This window comes from Micrasema longulum, unplaced genomic scaffold (genome assembly GCF_059751315.1).
Source record: "Micrasema longulum isolate JH-2025_06_02 unplaced genomic scaffold, ASM5975131v1 h1tg001048l, whole genome shotgun sequence".
Classification (NCBI taxonomy): domain Eukaryota; kingdom Metazoa; phylum Arthropoda; class Insecta; order Trichoptera; family Brachycentridae; genus Micrasema; species Micrasema longulum.
This window is the reverse complement of record NW_028278236.1, coordinates 162,604-184,086: the sequence shown is the minus strand read 5'-3', so window position 1 is coordinate 184,086 and position 21,483 is coordinate 162,604. Positions and strand designations below refer to the sequence as shown.

At 32.6% G+C, this 21,483-nt stretch overlaps 1 protein-coding gene across 1 annotated transcript in view; it reads right to left on the bottom strand.

Moving 5' to 3' along the window:
- The window catches only part of LOC148277337 (NPC intracellular cholesterol transporter 1 homolog 1b-like), a 50,984-nt gene extending 39,819 nt beyond the window's left edge, over positions 1 to 11,165 (bottom strand). Inside the window, exons 1-3 of the mRNA XM_088233004.1 lie at positions 10,844 to 11,165; positions 6,763 to 6,951; positions 4,649 to 4,796 (exon numbers count right to left, since the gene is read on the bottom strand). Coding sequence (XP_088089130.1) covers positions 4,649 to 4,796; positions 6,763 to 6,951; positions 10,844 to 11,069 — 563 coding nt within the window. The 5' untranslated portion in view covers positions 11,070 to 11,165. The remainder of the gene's footprint in view (positions 1 to 4,648; positions 4,797 to 6,762; positions 6,952 to 10,843) is intronic.
- Positions 11,166 to 21,483: the final 10,318 nt, after the last annotated feature.

Genomic DNA, 21,483 nt, shown 5'->3' with positions numbered 1-21,483 from the left:
CTTGAGAATGAGAACGAAGAGGTAAACCATGAACTGATAAGCGTTGAAATTTTTCACGCAGGTATATAGGAGCGTTAGGACCATGAAGTACATTGAACAGAAGTGAGAGGGAGTGATAGTCTCTCCGCTGTCTAATTTTGAGCCATTTCAGTTGCCTACGATAATCAAAAATGTGGTCATATTTCCTAAGACCAAAAATGTACCTTATGCATGTATTCTGAAGTCGTTCAAGTTTATCGAGTTGCTCACAGCTTAAATCAGTCATGGAAACATCAGCGTAATCTAGAATGGGTAGTAGTAATGCTTGTACAAGAGTGCATTTAGTACTAATGGGTAAGAATTTTTGCAACCTTCTAAGTGAGTGTAGACTGAAAAATATTTTGCGGCTTAATTCATAAGTATGAGTTCGCCAGCAGAGATGTTCATCCATTTGTACTCCTAGATTTTTTACGGATTTCCTATATTGAATATTGGTACCATTGACAATAAGAGGATTAATAAGAGGATTAAGTGAAGGTATTTCTAGCTTACTAAGCAATCTTTGACTACCTGCAAACATAATTTGTGTTTTAGATGGGTTTATTAGTAAACCATACTCTTTTGTCCATGTTGACACGCAATTTAGTGTATTAGACATCGATTCTATTGCTTCGCTGGTGTTTTCAGGTCTGCAAGGTACTCGTATAAAGATAAATTATGATCTAGAAATACTAATACTAATTATGCTACACAAATTATTAGTATTGTGCAAATATTTTTTTTTATTTATTTATTTATTTCATCAATTAAAATATAAAACAAGCTTTAACTAGTTATATTCCAGATCAATCTATTGCATTGGACTTAAATATGTTTTAAACATGTGTTAAACTATAAAATCATGTATTAGTAGACTGTTATCTTTTTTTATTGATTAAAAACGTTATTTTCATAATTATTATTTAAGTGACGAAACAAATTTTCCTGTCTAATAATTCTCCGGCTTGGATCTAAAAGGGCCAAAGTCAGATAACGTTTTTTGCCAACATTTAGACAAGGATCATCGTTAATTAAATTCAAAAAAATTAATAAAAATATTTGTGTTTACCTACTTCAAAAAAAATAAACTTCAAACTGTAAATAAAAACTTAATAATATACTTTAAAAATAACTATTTAAATTTATTTTGAAATTTATTGCTTATATATTTATTACCTGCGAAGCTATATAGCGAAGCTAGAATATGAACGAGTAATGCCCTCTGGGCTGGTATTATGAACGCAACTTTAACATGTTATAGCGGGTGTTTAGTGCGTAAATACGCACTTTGACGCGTTAAAATTACGTTCATAATACGAACCTTGGTCAAGTTAGTCTCCATCTAATACGGCTCAGCCTGTTCTAAAGTGGAGATTTTTTTGTTTTAAATTATAAGTAATTGTTTATCAATATTGAACAAACATTATGACTGCTTTACTATAAATTAAAACTAACTAAATATAATAATTAAAAAATAATTATTTGATAAGTATAAAGTAGTTACTTAAATCAGGTAGGTAAAAATCATAATATTTATTTATTTATTTATTAACGGACATTGTCCATGTATACAATTTATAAGGTTTAAATATTACAATAAAAGAGTAGTTTAAAACATTTAAAGAAAAAAGAAAGAAGCATTGACAAACATAAGGGACATCGAGACAAGATCTGGACTATTTATTTAGTGCTCGTTTAAATCGTTGTAAACTTAAACCAAAAAAGTCCAGATCCTGTCTTGAGTTAACAATACGACAAAGGCGGGTCATTGGAGAATTTAGGCCATAGTTTGTTCTATGCTGATCGATGAACAGTACTTCATTGTTTCTCAATCTACGAGTCCGAATATTGAATTTTACTTGTCCCAGTAATGATGAAACATCGATTATACCATTTAGTATGCCGAACATATATATGGAGTCAATATTAGTTCTACGTTTTTGTAGACTAGAAATATTTAACATTGAATCTATTTCAGCATAAGAATAATTATCTCTCTCTAGTCCAAACATCCACGCTATTTTTCGAAGCAAGCGATGTTGGACTGATTCAATGTGATTTATGCGATTGACATAGAATGGAGACCAGACCACTGAGGCATATTCAAGAAGAGGGCGAACAGTTGAGCAATAAAGAGTTTTGATTGTACGGACATTAGTAAAATCAGAGGATATTCTGTTAATGAAGCCAAGTAATTTCAGTGATTTATTTACTGTATTATCTATACGCTCGTTGTATGTTAGTTTATAGTCCAAAACAACTCCTAAATCTCTGATGGACTTGACTACATCAATTTTGGAGTTTTCTAATAGGTACTCGAAGGAAATTGGTTGTTTTGTTCTATGAAATGACATTATTTTGCATTTTTTAATATTTAGTTCTAATTTATTGACTTTACACCATCGGTTAAAAGAGTTAATGTCTGATTGAAGAAGAAAGCAGTCTTGTAAAGTTTGAATTATTTTGAGAATTTTGTTGTCGTCCGCGAAGAGCCAAAAACGAGAGTAAGAGAATGATTTAGCAACATCATTAATAAACAAATTGAAAAGCAGGGGTGCCAAATGAGCACCCTGAGGTACACCCGATGTAACATCAATACTGGTTGATAAATAGTTATTTATCCGAACATTTTGTGTCCTACTAGTTAGATACGATTTAATAAATGATAGTAATGGATCTCTTATTCCCAAGGCATGTAATTTATACATGAGAATTTTATGATCTACTTTGTCAAATGCCTTAGAAAAATCTGTATAAAGAACATCAATCTGCTGACCATTTTCGAGTGCTTTGACAATAACCTGGGTATAATCTACCAGGTTAGAGGTGGTTGATCTGGCAGATCTAAATCCATGCTGTTCATCGATCAGTATATTCTTAAACATGGGCGTGATTTTGCTAGCAATTATAGCTTCAAACATTTTAGGGATACAAGATAATGTTGAGATAGGCCTATAATTGCTAACATTAGATTTATCGCCTGATTTAAAAATAGGCCTTATATAACTTATCTTCCATAAGGATGGAAACTCACCAGATGACAGAGAGAGATTAAACATGAATGAAATTGGTTTAGAGAGAGTGTAGCTACAATTTTTTAATAATAAATCTGGAATACCATCAGGCCCAGTGGTCTTTTTACTAGTTAATTTGTTCATAGAACGGAAAAAATCATTATTAGAAATTGTGCAACTGTTTAAATCTATAGTATTTGAATATTGTAAAGGGATAGCGCAGCATGAGGAATTATTATTTGCAAAAACGGATGAAAAATGAGTTGCAAAAAGATTTGCAATGTCGGCACCATTAGTTGCTCGTCCGTCATTGAGGAACATAATTGACGGTATATGGTGATCGCTACGCTTATCCGAAACAAATCTCCAAAACTTTTTGGGTCATCGTTTATCATCTGCTCAGTATTGCTAATAAAGACACTGTAACAGATTTTTGTCTCTGCTTTTACCATTTCTCTCAATTGGGAAAATATTTGGTAATTTATTAGGTTGCCAGTTGATTTATATAATTTGTGATTTCTTTTTTTTTCAAATATTAAGTTTTTTAAATACGGACTGAACCATTTTGGAAACTTTGGTCGGATAAAGTTAGCTTTGGGGATGAACATATTTATTGCTTCATTCAAACATTGGTTAAAGTTAATTACAGCCTCATTAATATCAGTATAAGAAAAAATAGTGCTCCAGTCATAGGACAAGAAATATAAGTTTAACCCATCATAATCACCTTTATCAAACTTGGATATTAATACAAACAAATTAATTAATACAAACTTAATATCACTTGGACATAAGTAATTTAATATAATAAAAACAAATTTATAAATTAAACAATGGTTTATTAAGTGAAAGGCAAACATACTAACCAATACACCATGAGGCCGACTAATCTCCACTCGAATTCCTTTTGCAGGATTTTTACCTAAGAGTACTCGCTAAATAAATAAAAATTACCCAAAACCCACCCTTATTTTACTGTGTCGCGTGGATTCGTACGACCGGCGTGAAATTGATTTATTTTTGTATTTCACGGTTTTAAAATGTACAGAGTTTTTTTGTTTTAGGTCTCGACTAGCTAAAAAATTCATGTGTTTGGGAAGGACCTTCTTTTTTTTCTTTTTTTTATTTCATTCAATGATGAATAAATTCAAATAATAATATTTAAAAAAACAAAAACAAAATTCAAAATAAACATAAATTAGAAAATATTCACGTAATATTAATAAAAATTGAATCACAAATATAAATCCGAATAATAATTAAATAAAAAATTAAACATTAATGTAAATTTTAAAACATACCGATAATAATAAAAATTGAAGCATAAATATAAATTAGAAAACAAACAGATAATAACAAAAATTGAAGCATAAATATAAATTATAAAATATAGCATTAGTAATTAAGAAACGAGACATAAATATAAAGTGGAAAACATAGCGACAATAATATAAATTTGAAAATATACCGATAATAATAATAATTGAAGAACAAATATAGATTAGAAAATATACTATTTATAATTAAAAAATGAAAAATTCGTGTAAATACTGGTAAATAAGCCTTACAGATAAGTAAAACAAATTAAACACCAGTATTATATCAATTGTATTTACCTTTCAGGTGTGCATTCAGCTGCCCCAACTCCACATAAAACGTCAATAGCCAGATTTCCAGATTGTGGCATTACAACCCCTGAACACGACGTATACGTTTTCTCCATGTATTCATACGATATATTTACATTAAGGACTTCAACATAATCTAAAAAAAAAAGCAAACAATGCATGAATATTTAAAAAAAAACATGTTTTTTGGGCGCGGGTGCAATTCTGATCATCTTACATTCATGTTACATAATTGTACCTGTTTGTGTATCAATGCTGTCCCCTATTCGCCATTGGGTAAGGAAAGGTAATGAGGATGACCCGTGACCTGTTGCATAATAGACAAACGCTATGACCATTCGACGGACAAGCTATAATATAAAAGCCTACAAATGAGGATACTCAGTTTTTAATCAAGCTGCATCAAATAATCGAACTTTAAAATGAAATCACCGTGTTTATAAAATACATTCTTCTTTTTTAGAACGCATAACTTTTTTTTCCTTCTTTATTTCATGGTCTCTTGACTCGCTAGCGTAAAACTGATCATCATACCTTCATGTTACCGAAACGTTCAAGATACGCTGCAGTTGGTGTACCAATGCAGTGTCCTATGCACCATTATGTGTGGAAAGGGAACAATAATAACAATGATGATTTTATTTTTGTGTTTTCGAAATAAAAGTGTTATTGTTACATCTGTAAAATATTACATAATACATCACTTGACTTAGAAACTAGTGGTCTTTCTACTCTGTGTCCAAACGTGAATAAAATACTCCTTAAACTAGCGATTATTTGAAATTAATATATGATAAATAATATGATAAAACCTGCTAAAAATTGTAGGAGTGCATTCCTATATTGAAATTGAAAGAAAACATTCCTATATTTTAAAAATAAGGAATAGCAAATAGTGTCTAGTGGTTTCGAGACGTCCCCGTCTCTTCGTCAATGATGCTAACACGCAAATTCCACTATACACCTTCACCATAATTGTTGCTCAAACATACAAACCTAACTTGCTGATGGAACACGTGGTATAATAGAAACGAACAAAGTAGGACATTTATTAAAACTAGCAGGGAACAGTCGGCTATCGTCAACTGTTCTATGCTAGGGTATTCAGCCCTACGGGCCTTAAATATAGTTATATGGATACACATTCACGAGCTCAGATATATCGACAGCCGTATAGATATGTTTATAACCTTAAAATTGACACACATTACGTTTTGTATATTAAGTAATTCAATAAATCAAGAAACATTATTGAATTTAGAGGTTGAAATTTTACAATATCGCATTTAAACGGTGCGATGTGTAATCACAAATTAAAACAACATATTATAAAAAAAAACCAAATATTGTGATTTTTTCAACATGTTTTGACATTTCAATGAATTTCATTGAAGTTGTTAGCCAGAAATTTAAAATCATTTTTCCCTCATCCAAGCGTTTAGACAGTGCTATACTGAATGAGCTTTAAATGACAAATTTTGTCAGACGAAAATGAGTCTTATTTATAAAAATAATAGAGCTCAAATTCCTGTCCGCTAAAAAAGTTGATTGTTGAACATAGCACGGCACCATACAATAATATAGGGTGGATTTATAAATCTGCATTTGTTTATAATTTAATTTATAAATTGGCAGGTGGACACACGAATCATTACACCATGAGGCCGACTTATCTCCACTCGATTTTTCAGCAAAAATTTCACCCGCGAGTAGAAACTCAATAAATAAAACCAAAAAATAAAACAATAAATAAGTATCTACTCACCCTTATTTTACAGGACCGAGTGGGTTGGCGCGATGCGTGTGAAACGGGCCCATAAATAACAGACACTATCAATCACTTTTAGAATAATAATATTTAAGATTTTCGGTCACAAATTTTATTCTTTAAATATTGATAATAGTAAATGCGTATCAAATCACAATTTTAATAACCAATTGTTAATGAGTATAAACTGAAATGATTCTAAAAATTGAAAGTATATCGCGGATTTAAATTATGTTTATTTCCGCTTAAATTCCTCTCCTCCTGTCCTCAATTTTCGTCTTAATGTCAATTAGTACGTTTTTGCCTTATACGCCTTAAAATAATAATATATCACCTCCTTTTTCTGCCACAACTGTAGAAGTGAAGGAAGACTGGTTACTGGAACATGTGAACTGGCAAATATGAGCAATGAAATTCTTCATACAGGTGGGACATCTCGATATAAGTCCTTCTGCCAACTTAATATTTTCATCCATAGTCCTCACTTGCTTAGACGAACAGCAGGTTGTGATATCTTTAGTAACTGAAACAGTAAACAAATAACTCCGTATTATTCGACAGCAACAATAATAACGCATCATTTCATTAATAGCAGCAAGATGGCGTACAATAATAGTGCAGTGCAACAATGCAATAAAGTATTTAAAAAATCAGGAATAACGTAGAAAATACATCAAACATTTATACTGGACTCTAGCAATTCTAATGCTATTACTATCAATGTATAAAAAAGTTTTCAAAACGGCTCTCAGTTGGCGTCATGTCACTTTGACGTCACACGTCATGCCCGCCAAGTACGCTTCTAACAAACGCTGAGAGAGAGAAATATAACATTACTAGATCTATAATATTTCTTAAATAACCTTAAAAGGTTTTTAAAAACAAAAATAAACAGTAAAAAAAATGCGCACAAGTGTGGCGTTTTAACTTAATACATGCCGTTTGTCCCATAGGGCGCAAAACGTCCTGTTTACAGGTATGCGTATTTTAAACCATTGTAGAAAGTTAATTAGACGACCAACGTATTTTTTTGCTTATTTAAACAAATAACGAACTGTTTACTAGAGTTGTGTGATGTGGTATGTCTGATCTCTCGGGAATAAACTCCTTAATTAATCGTCAAGTGAATTTAAAAAGCTAATGTATTTATATTTCATCTTAAAAGTATTTGATTATTTTCATTTGTATTTCATACATTCCCGGGGCTGTATCAGTTTTCATACTAAAAACCAAATAAAATGAAAACTGATATTACATAAATATAACGCTCTGTATATTCCTTTTACTTATGGGGTTTAGTCAACAATTAGTTGTCATTCGTTGTCCTGTAAAATCTTATAACGCTGTTAGTTCCATTTCTGCGAGGCTTTTTATAATCGCTCTCTTTTTTATTTCATATTTTAAGTCTAAAACAAAGCTATTGTCATCAGATGGGGTTTCTTTAAATTACCATGTTTTTTTAACTTCTGTTAATTTTTTTCTAGTTTGTCTATTTTGACTTTTTTGTTTTCTCCAACTGTAAATAAATGTAAGTCATAAACTTGGAAAATAACTCTTTATGCACAGTATGCTTAGACTTTGAACGAGACAGTGTATCTGTTGATATAATCAACTTATTTATTTATTTATTTATTAAAAGAAAATAACAGCCACCATGACAAAAAAATATATAATATTTACAAATAAACCAAAATTAGAGACCAGTTATTGTTTTTTATATATTTTATGCCAAAAAATAATAAAAATAGCGTACCCGCGAAAAACAACTCTGTATTATTAAAACACATGTAAAAAAAAATAATAATAATGAAATCGAAGATTTGAATATACTTTTTTTGTTTACTAAGTCTTAAAAAATCTTTTTGCCAGCGGATCCATACAAAGTAACCTCAAATCAGCCTTCCCTCCTTTCTTCTTTCAAACAAGGGAAAATAAATATAATATGAAAGTATTCGAAAAAATAAAGTATGTTATAACTTTTTAAAAAGGTACAGTTAGATTAAATAATAATTATTATTTGCAATTAACGTTCTTGCATTTATATTTATTTTTTAATACAACTTATTTTTATTAGTGTACACGGCACAAATCCCTTTCATAAACATAATCATAAATACATTTAAACATAACAGCTGTTACAAAATTATGAAATAATTAAAAAACAATACATACTATGCAGTTGTTTTATATATTGTACTTTATTATAATGCTATGCGATACATTTTACTTATCATACTTAAATATAAAGATAAAGCAGTAAATTGGAAAAGGCAAAAATTATCAATTCTTAATTTGTTGGTATTGTTGCAATATATAATACAATCTGTCAAGTGCTAAGATCTCAGGGGTTGATAATAATCAAAAAAATAAATTCTCATTAAAATCTAAAACCTAAATAATAAACCAAAAAAAAAAAATTAAGGGTAGAAAACAAATATAATGAAAAATTTATAATCAAAAATCAAGTCATACGTATATATCGCACCTTCGATGCAACAAAGTCAAGATTCAGGACACTTTTTTTTTCTTACGTCTTTTATTAGCATGTTTTTAATAATTCAGAATAAGCTTTTAACGTGAAACTATAGAAAAAACAATTTAAATCAAGATTTAAAACCATTTCCAAATATGAATCCTGTAATACGACAATAAATGCGAAAAAAACTTAAAAGTCCTCTCTTGTAAAATTGAAAAATGAGCTGTTGTGACTTTGTTGCACCGAAGGTGCAATATATTTTACATCTGCTTATTTAAACATTTTTTTTTTTTACAAATTAACATCAATAATGAATCAACCGCTAACCATTGATTAAATGACCAATACTGAATCAACTGCTCCACAAGTGTATAGCTTATGTTAGGTTTTTGTTATTTTCATTGTGTGTTTTGTAACATAAATAATATAGATGTACATAAATACCTCGTTTTTAAAACTGTCTGAATATTTGTTAATTATCTTTGTTTTTTTAAGTTAGTTTTCTCAAATGTAATTTTAAAATAGTATATTGTTAAGTGTCCTCGGCACGGGAAACCCCAGTGAGGTCACATTATTTTTATTAGTTTGTAAGCAAAAAATATGAATAAAGAAATAAATGAATATTTAAACAGCAGTCAGAATCCTAAAGTATTTGTTCAATATCAAGTTTAAAGTTGATTGAAACTTATTGGCACCCTACTGTTATGGTCTGCCCAATTGCACTCAAATTGCTACTATTTATTTTGACCGAAAATAATATTTCACTTTGTTCAGAACCACTTTGTTCAGAACCACGTTTTAGTGAAGAATTATTATTTTATGTATAGATTTACTCAATTTAATAACGTTAATAATATTTTTGTGAGCACAGTTAATGTAAGTACTAAATACTTTATGCATGGGGGGCGGCTGTAATGTTTCAGGAAAAGAAATATAAAAAGAAATAAATATATAAAAAGGAAGAGGAAATATGAATTCTAGGCTTTTACAAGACTTCCATATTCTCTTCTCAAACTGTTTTGCCTCTCTGTTGAAACTAATTTAGATCTATATAACTACCTAGGGAAGAAATCCAGTTTGTCTACAAATATTTGGATCTACTCAAAACATTGTTGATTCACCATTCAACCTGTTTATTGTTCATCTTTTTCAATAGGGAAGTTCTAATGTTTTTTTTCAAATGATTTATCAATAAACAATAAAATTAAGTTTTTTTTTTTAAAATACATATTTATATGTACCGCATCATCATTGCTTTGAATTTGTCATCAGTGAGCTGTGCTGACATTTAATTTTAGAGTCTCGTAGTGTCAAAAAACACTAAACCTTGTAAAAAATGGCTACCTGGAAACCGGAAATCTGTCACACCACATACAACGCAGGAATTGATTGGTTGATTCTTAAAAACTTTTTACGTAGTTCAAAGTACTTTATTTTAATTAAAACCACTTATATAATATTTTTCTTACATTTCCGAGAAACTTCACAGTACAATATGAAAATGGTTTTCTAATTTGTAATCGAAGGACATAATATGCGGTGAAGAGTTTTTTTTAAAATCAAAATCACAGCTGTAGTACCATAATCCGGAGAGAAATTACGGGGAAACGTTTGTATGAAGAAAAGTCGGTCCACGCATCCTCTTTAGTAGGAACATTCAGCGCCGTAGCTAGGGGCTGGCTAGGCGGGAGGCTGCTAGGGGCGCAACCCTCAAGGGGGCACACTTTGCAGACCCACAGCCTTCTTTTCTCTTTCTCTTCCTATCTTGCCAGGGGCGCTCATGACTCTAGCTACGACGCTGGGTACATATGTCACTATTTCCTGTGAAAAATGGTGTCATTCAAACACGATAGACATATTTAATTAATAATCCTTCGAATCGTGAGGACATTGGATAATTTCACCAAAACGTGTTACATTAAAATATTTTTTAACTTACTGTTTGGTAATATCTCCGGACATCTTTTGTTCAGAAGACCCTTGACTTCATCGGTCCAATCGACTCCATCCGTTGGCTTAGCTGGACCAGTATAGTCACAATTTAAAAAATGATTTCTATCTGCATCGTAGTAGCACTCATCATACATAACACATCCCGAATCGGATACAATAATATCCAGTGAACACAGAAGGAAAAACACCGAAAAATACAAAAACAACTTCATTTTAACTTTTGAAAATATACAGTTTATTTAAATATTCATTGTAGGTTTTATTGTGAGATTCTGAAAATAATACAGTCTAGCCGGTACACTAACACACTGCGTAATGATTTTCCTTTTACGTTATTACACTATTAGTTTGAAAATCATATTATCTTCAATGCCCACCTGGCGTATAATCAATCGCTTATCAAATTCCACACCTGTTTGTATTTATTAGAATCTGATAAGTTGATTGGACACGAAGTAACAAAAAAAATCTTCTGTATTCTATGTGTTAAAAAGAACATACAATGTAAACGATTACATTGTAAAACAAATGACTACTTATGTGAACAGAATTTTGAATTTGTCCAAATTTTTGCAGTCGAGGATTGGAGTCAACCTTCTAGGTAGTTAATAAGATGGGCATACTGCAACAGAGATGGAGAAAAGTTTCTTGGAGTGCAGTCCTGATTACCTTGACTGATGCGTTAAGAGCATCTTCTGTTGATTTCTGGGGTGTAAATCCGTTTTGCTTCTGACTCAACTTACCTTTGTGATGAAAATGCCAGTTGATCGGATTGATCATCAACGTCTCGAGTACTTTACCAAATACCGAGATGAGTCCGATCGGTATACAGGACTCGATGTCTTGAAGGTCATCTTTTCCCGGTTTGGGTATGACAATCACCCTCGCTATTTTCCATTGAGCTGGAAAGTGGCTCACTCTGAGACATGCATCATACATACCCAGTACAAGCGACCTATCCACGTTGAAGAAGTGAAGGCAAAAGCCCGCGATGAAATGGTCTTCCCCGGGCGTCTTTTCTGGATCAATATTTGATATTATAGAAAAGCCACCGGGTTAGGTTAGGATAAGTAAGGTTAAGTATAATAATCGGCCTCGTGGTGTAATGGTCAGAGCGTTTGCCTACCATTCAAGAGGTCTCAGGTTCGATTCCCGACGCTGACATAAAATATTTATTTTGATAAAAGGTGTTATTACACTAGAATATTTCATAGTCCCTGGACTGGTACCTGAAGCATAAGACTGATCATATTACCTTCATGTAACAAAATTATCAAGATACACTGCAATTTGTACCAATGCAGTGCCCTATGCACCATTAGGTGCGGAAAGGGAATCATGATGATGGTGATAAAATTTATTTCCATACTGTTAATAAAAACTTATATAAATTCATACATATTTTAGGTTGATTCTGGTCTGCAAATGCAAAGGAGAAGCAGCGAAGGATCATCATTCAGGGGATCAGTCTTCTCTATAAAGACCTTGAGTCGTGTGTACCACCTGGCGGCAGATAGCGTTACAGAGATGGAAAAGTGGGTAGAAGTTATATGCCATGTCTGTGGAATGACATTGAAGAATGACAAATGTAAGTAAACAATTGATGAAGTATAATAATGGAAAAAAAAAATTTTCACTTAACTTTTAAAGTTAAGTTAACTATTAGGTTAAGTAAAAAAAAATTTTTTTTATTAATAATCTTAACCCAACCTATCTTCACCTAACCTAACTTCACAAGACAAAATAAATAATATAATTGTTCTTGTTGCATTAAAATTAAACAGTCTAAGTGACGTCCAGCCCTTTGGCCAAAAGTTGCTTTCAATATCAGCAGCGGCCGTTAGCCATTCAATTGGATGCTGGCAATTATTTAATTAATTTGGTGGCCTCCGTGGTGTAGTGATCACGACACTTGACACACACGGAAGGTTCCGGGTTCGATCCCCGGTGATAACACAAAAATTACTGGGTGTTTGGTGATGTAATTCACCACTGTAATTGGGCCTCCTGACCTGTTGTAGTGCAAAAAAGAAAGACTGACCATCTTACCCTCATGTAATAAAAATCCGATTGGTGTGCCGATGCAGTGTTCTATTTACCGATAAAAGCTATCCAAATATTCATCACTCTTTTGGATGCGACTTTGTCTTGTCAGATAACTGAATGCACGACTGACGTTAAAAACAATAAGTAGAAGAAAGTGCAAAAGTAAAGTGAGTACTTTAAGTTTCACAAAATTTTTTTTTTTTACTTTTCTGCTTAGTTATCAAAATATAAAAACAATATTCATATTACGTCAAAGATGTCGCGTTCTACATTAAATCAAATGAATAAAAAAACTGGGGGTCATATTATGTTAACCGTATTCTGTAAAGGTTCTAGTTGCGATACGATCCCATTTGCTATTTAATGATGCTCACACTTACACACACCTGAACACTTACTCCCACATACACACAAAACACCTATATACTTACTCTCATACAAATACACATAAACACACCCTTTTGTTCCACGACTATTTAGTATGTATAATTTTTATTTAGATACTTCGCTGGTCTATTCTTAAGCCGTATCTTTTTTTATGTTATTATATCACTGTCGACTGTTTTTTTCTGTAAAATAACTAAATAAATAAAGGGAAACTAGTCATTAATATTTTAATGCTCAAGTGAATTGAATAAAGTTACTTTTTTGTTCGGAGAAATATCGCTGTAATCGGCTAGTTTCTTATTTTACTAGGAACGTGCTGGACACGCTTTATCGACACTTGTATTTATTTTTCGAGTGAAATACAATTGCTGGCGATTGTGTTTTTCTATTTCCATAAATACGATTAGTATAAAACATTAATTATCGATAGTAAAATATAATAGTAAGCTGTGCATAATCGCTTGTATTTGCCAATGGATAGAAGCCCCGGGTTGAATTCCTGGGATAGTCAACATGAAACAATTTATTGCTTAAAGGGTCGTATCACACGTTTTCATTATTATTTCGTATCAATATTTTATAAGTAATCAAGCTATACGAGTTGAAACTGTTCGTGATCTTGGTGTGATTCTAAATAAAAAAACTTACGTATGAAAACCACATCGAAAATATAGTGAACCGGGCATACAGAAACTTAGATTTTGTTATCCGCACTTGCCAAATTTTTAATGATATTGGTAGTATCAAATCGATTTACTTCGCTTACGTTCACAGTCTCCTTTAATATGCTTCCTTTGTGTGGTCTCCTCAGTATTCCACACACAAGGTAAGGATTGAAAATATTCAGCAAACATTATTGAGACATCTCAATTGGAGATCCAGATTTACGGACCTTAACTATAAAACTTCTTGTCATAAACATAATATACTTAGTCTTAAAATTCGTCGTTTGGTATAAGATATGGGGATTTTACATGACATTCTTAATGGACGTCTTGATAGTCCTGTTCTGGTTTATGAGTTGGCCCCCTAATGTACCTGGCTACCGCACTCGTCACACGAATCTATCTCTTTTCCATGTACCTTCAGTTCACACCAACTATGCACAGAACTTTCCTCCGATTCGCGTAATTATAATGTATTTTTCAATACATTGATATATTTAACTGCAGTAAACCCAGTTTTAAAATAAGAATTTAAAAACAATGCATTGAAAAAAAATCTGTTTCTTTATTAAAAAAAAATGTTTTTTGCAAAATAAATATGTTTTAAATTTAAGGTGTTTATATTTACTCCTATCAAACACACACTCACCCTGTCCATAAACCCACCCTCGCACCCATATACACACAGACATATTCACATACCTACCAAAACCACACTCCACTCACTTACTCACGCATCCTCACTCACAAAAACTCGCACACATGCACAATTGTATTTATGTGGAAAACTGATTTGGCTTTATTTAATGTTTTTTTAAGATGTATATTTTTTTGTATTGCTGTTGTTTTTTTGAATAAACAAAAATTGGAAAAATTAAAATTAATATTAAAAAAATAAAATTAAAACTAGCTCCTGAAGCGTGAGACCGTTCATCTTACTTCACACTAAATACTTTCTATTAGCAGCAATTATTATATTTTACAGCGCTTTATGTTCCATCAGGTGCAGATATTGATTGGCGGCCTCCGTGGTGTAGTGGTCAAGACGCTTGACTCACGCACCGAAGGTTCTGGGTTCGATTCCCGGTGAGAACACAAAAATTAAAAATGTGATTTTTCTCAAGCCTGGGTGCTCTGTGATGTAATTCACCACTGTAATTAGGCCTCCTGGCCTGTTGTGGTGCAAAAAAAAAAGAAAAAAAGAAATGATAATAAAATACGTTCGAAATCAACAGTTTGTTGCTGATTTTTTATTTCAAATGTATAATAGGTATGTAGAAAAGATGCTTGAATAAAATAGTTTAAAATATTTAAGCGGTATGGCGTTCTATCTTCCCTGTTTACTCTTTTGTAGAAAAATTATGATGACAATATACTTAATTAGTTGTTTGAGCCTTATTTTGTAAAAGTATGTATTCGGCAAAATTATTAAATATTGATATTTTTAAATAAACAAAAATGTAGGTTTGCAGTTATTGCATTGGGAAAATAACAATGTTTGTTGTTTATTTAAAACTTACAGTTTTCATAATTTAATTTATTTCCAGTCATTAGGATATTTTCAAAATCGATATTACACACTTAGCTAAATCTGTAAAACTGTCTCTCTTTATCTTGTTTGCAGGTGTTCATTTTGCAGCCGGTTTAGACTCGGGACTTATTTATTATTTCGTAACAAAAAATAAGCCGTAAGGGTAGACAGAGAATAGAATGCCACACCACTCTGTCTGCCTACAAACAATGTGTTAACAAGTGTATAACTAACTAATAATAAATGTTTTTCTAATAAATAAAAAAAAAATTATATAATGGTGCTTATTATTTTCTTATCCGCACTCTGTAATGCATGGGGCACCGAATCGATAATATAATTGCAGCGTAACTTCATCATTCTTGTTACATGGGAGTTAAGTGATCATTCTTGCGCTTCAGGGCTGGTATTCCAAACGCTCTTGCGGCCGTATTATCTCGCGTATTTACATAAAACTGAAAAACTGTTTTCTCGTGCCGCGAGAACGATTCAGAATAGCACCCCAGGTGCCAATCCAAAACATGTACAACTACTGGAAAAGGGAATCAAGTGCAGATAAGTATACATAATACTGGATATAACTAGTGTAGTGATTGGTGGGTTTGCCTACCACGCTTTATGTTCCAGGTTCAATCCCTGTCAGATTAGATATGTAATATAGATTTCAATGGTCATTCTAGACTGTAATATTTTTGGAACCATAAGACGCACTTTTTTACTCTGAAAATTCAACTGAAAACTAGGGTGCCCTTTATGGTCCGCTGCGTCTTATGGTTTAAAATATATTTTCTTTCCAAAAATAGATACATAAACTTTGGGGTGCGTCTTATGGTCCGGTGCTTCTTATTGTCCGCAAAATACGGTAAATCGGACTGACACCTAAATTTATTTTTAAAATGAATATTTGATTTCTTAACATTTTTCCAAATCCTTACATTTTTAAAACCGTTTTTTTTATTATTTTATTTATTATTTTAATCATTATTATTTATTATTTTCATTATTTTATTTATTATTAAAAAGATGGAATCGAGTTGTAGTCTATTGGTATTTTAACTTAGACTTGCACCATAGATTCGTAAGCCCACCACGAATTATTTCCTTATATGTTTTTTTTTTTACCTTGTGCAGCTTTTTTTGTTAATTTATGCAAAAATTTAACACGCACTGGGCTCGTGGCGCGCACGCGTAAAGCGGTCTAGTCTAGATGCGCGTAAATGGTTCGACATATATATCGAGTCAACATTTACCTACAACTCTCTAAAGATCTTGGCCTCTCTGTGACTCTGGCATAAGGATTAATTTACATGTACGAATATATTATATCTAAAAAAATTGTCATAGCCATTCATTATTGATTTCCCCCAACCAATGTGCTTGTCACTGACACGGATAAATAGTATTTCAATGTTTATGTTGGTTAATGATATGTGCCCTCAGGTAAAAATTCTGAAGAGGGAAAAGTAGTGGGGATGTGCCCGCCTCGTAATGTAATAGTTGACACATTCGCATACCATGAGGTCCCGAGCTCGATTCCTGACAGGGTAGAGGTTAAATATTAATTTTTTAGTCGGTTCTACACTACAATATTTTGTTGTCACTGGACTGGCATCTGAATCGTGAGATTGATCCCCTTGCTTTGTTTCTGTAACAAAAATGATCCAGATTCGCTGTAATTGGATATTCATTTTTATATTCGCACACTACTGGGTGCGAATAGAAAAATGATGAATAAGATTTGTACATTTCTAAATATTAACATATTACAACAAAGATGTAGAACATTTTAGAGAAGGTAATATAGAAGTCTATACATCTACAGGGCTTATGACCTGTCATTGTCTGGTTTAAGTGGCACTTTACACACTGTGTAACATTCAACATTCTGCCCATATTTGAACATATATTTCTCTTCAATTATTTCATCTGTTGATGTTTGTGAAGTTAAAGAGCTGAAACCTTTATTTATGCGGGTGAGATTCATCTAATTCAATTATTTAACTTACATACTAGGCAACAACGTCTTAAAACTTTGTTTTTTAAATTTCTATATTTCTTCATGGACCTGGTAGATTTATCAACAAATATTTATCTAAATATTTTATAAAAATAATTTTTCTCTACTAATAACATTGAAAAAGATTAAATTATATCTGTATGCGATCTCCAATATTCTATTGCCCAGATACAAAAACAGTACTAAGGACATGAAATGACAATAAACTATAATGTCAAATCACTCATAGTTATTAGGTGCTTACCTATAAAATTGCTATTTTATATAAAAAGTCAAACAATTTTTTGTATAAGAATTAATCGAAATATTTTCCTGTATTATCTATATAGTTTTGTAGTTTTACTGGTGTTGATTGATGCCTGTGCTGTAAAAGTCCTGTGGGCGGCACTCAACAAATGCCATAAAGGCATTTTACACCGACTCTGGAGTAAAAATTTTCTATTGTAAAAAATTACCCAATAAAAAAAACATGGCATATTAAAGCTGACTTTATCTAAATAACTTAATAATGTTTTGTCACTTACGTTAAAAGCTACAGCTAGCTCAGTCGTAGTTTGAGACGGGTCTGCTTCCACCGTCTCGTCGCTTTCAATTCCTTATCAAACATATTTTTCTCTTCTTCCGCGGAGTTCATTGGTGTGGTCGAAATTCAATGCGTTCGCTTGTGGTTAAGTCCGTATTTCCAACATATCCATAATTTATCGTACCCCTATCTACATCTGATGCTGCATCGAAACACCAAATGCATCGTATTTTAATCATCTGTTACATGAAGTTAAGTTGAACAGTCTTACGCTGTACATACCAGTCAGGGACATCGAAATGTTGAAATGTGAAACTATCTTTGAAACAAATATTTCTCGCTGACCCTAGAAATCAAACCGGGAAACTCAAACACCGCTACATTTTGAAGCTGACATTTCCCCACTCGATTTCCTTTTTCAGAGGATTCACCTGAGAGTAGCCAACATATCGAAAAAACTCGTGCGGGGTTCAGGTTTTATTTTCTTCATCAGGCCAGGGACGAAGGAGCATATGACGCAAGTGAGGCTGAGTCTCACTAAGAAATCATTGCTATTCAATCATTGTATTTTAATTCGCATTAAATCAACACATTATGAAGATAATAAACTAGCAACCAATATAAAAATGCTCAAAGTTGCCTACAAACATGGTCCGTACTGTGTTATTTACTATAGGTACCTACTTAACATTTACGCATATTATACTACTACTACTACTACTACCATCAGGCCATTTCCCCATTGGGGTAGGCAGAGAGAATAGACCGCCACACACGTTTATCCTGGCATACATTCCTAGCTTCTTCCACATTCATACATCTTGTCATACATGCCCTTCGGTTCTGTCTGTTTTTGACATGACCAGACGTAAGATTTTGGTTTATCTGACCATGCCACGTCTTCCTTGGTCGTCTTCGTCTCACGTTGCCGTTCATTGTCGCCATACATACTTATTTTACCATTCATTCGTCGTCCATTCGTTATACATGACCAAACCATCTAGAGACCCTTTCTTAATCTCATCAATTATACTTGACTCAGATTTACACTCTCGCCTGATTTCATCATTCGTAACCCTGTCATACATTGATTTCCCACACATTCCTCTAAGAGATCGCATTTTAACCGCGTTCACTCGGCTTTCATCCTTCCTCTGCCAGTTCTATGTTTCACTTCCATACATAAGTGTTGGGACTAAAACGCCGAAATATACTTATATATATCCGAAGCATATTATACGAGTACTTATCCTTACAATTTGAGCTTCACTAGAAATTTGGTATCAAAGACCCCACTGCATCAGGCCCTAGAGAAAATATTTGAGTAACGACAAACATTTCATTGGTAAGCACCTAATATTAAAAATAATATACATTGATTTGTACATTAAATATTTGGCTGATAGAAGACAAGATAATGTAATACAATGAACCACGGGACTCAGGTAAAGATAACGCACACCTGCCTTCTTCATTTTAGGTATCTACAGATTATTTTTATAAATCGGCTTGAGTTAATCACAACTAAATTATTTAAGTATTATGAATAACTTTATTTATATTTTTTTCATTCTAAACAAAGGATTCAAATGAAAAATAGAAAATTCGATAAAAAAAATATACGCCGCTGACTGATAATAATAAGATGGATTAATTCGTTTAACAAATATAATTATTTTAGTAATTACAAAAAGTTAATCATTTTTACACATCTACGAGTATGAAACATTCCCTAACTCAAACATGTAGACAAAACTATTAAATGGACAAGGGCAAAAACATTAATTTAACTTAAGAAACATCTCAGCTAAATTCACTACTATACCATCACGCCATTTCCCCGTGGGGGTAAGCAGAGAAGATCCACACACGTCTATCCTGACATATTTTCTAGCTTTTTTAACATTCGTACATCTTTATGCCTTTCGACTGTGTCTGTTTTTGATACAGGTCCGTAGCCAAGGGTACGCCAAGGCAGGTTCTTCCAGCACTGGAAGATTGTGTGCCCGCTCTAACCGCTAGCTAGAACTTGCTCTTTATCAAAATATTCTTGCCAAATATTATTACTGTGAACATTTGTTCCAACTATAGGTGAAAATAATCTAATTAATTGACTGGAATGACTGGAACTTGAATTGGAAAAATAATGATGAAAGTAGGTTGAATGCTGTCGAAATGCGATCCCTCAGGCGAATGTGTGGTAAAACGATGTATGATAGGTGCACAAATGTCAAGATCCGTAAAGTCTGTAAGGCTGAGACATGCATTATTGACAATCAAGAAAGGGGTGCTGCGTTGGTTTGGACATGTAGAGCGAAAGGACAGTGAAAGAACGGCTGAAAGGATCTACGATGCAAATGTTGATGGATGCAGAAAACGAGGAAGACCGAGAAAGACATGGCACGATCAAGTCCATCAAATACTTAAAGATGGACATGTCAAAAGTAGGAATAATCGGCGTGCGTGCATGAGAAGATGTATGAATGTAGAAGAAGCGAGGTCTGTATGCCAAGATAGAGTGTTATGGCATTCTATCCTCTCTGCCTACCCCTACGGGGAAACGGCGTGATGGTTTGTTTGTTGTGTTTGTTTGTAAAAAACACGTTATTAAAGATTATAGACACTGCATGCATATTTCGCGGTATATATCGTGGAACACGAAAATGGTTTAATTGGAAGTATTTTTAATTATGAACAATGAAATAATTTACCAAATACTAATATTGATTAAAAGCATGATATTTTATGTTCCTGGACCAGCCTGACGCGTAAGGCTCATCTACCTACCTTTATGTAACAGATGATCAAAATGCGCTGCATTTAATGTACCTATGCAGCGCCCTACGCACCATTAGGTGCGGACGGATGATGATAATGATATTTTCCCATACGTATATGTGGATGAAATGTTGAAAAATTCGGCCTGCCTTGACATTTTTTGAGCCTGACCTGATTACAAAGTCTGCCTACGGCCTTGTTCTGATATGACAAGACTTGAGATTTTGGTTTCTCTGATCATGCAACGATTTATTGGTCGTCCTCGTCGTACCTACTGGTCGATTAACTTGAGCTGGCGCGTTCGCAAAACTTACACAAATGCATTATAATCGATTTTAAAGGGGTTATATTAAATTTTATATTAAATTTTTTTGAACATTCGTGTTAGGTTAGAGGTTGTGTATATGGAAAAAAAATATAATGGATTGAGATAATGTTTTATATTAATTTATTTTTACAGGAGTACATTTTTTATTTTTTATTATTATATTTTGTGTTCATCGTTTCCAACGAACCTAATAATAAAAAGGCACTGTTTTTGGCAGAAATTTTTGTTTTTAGGAGCGACGCGTCATATATAATTAGGTCACAAAAAGCGGATGGCGGGAATGCTGACTCCTTGGCATAGGGTGAAAAATTGGTTCGGAGTGCAAACATAGCCGTCTAGCCGAGTCGTTTG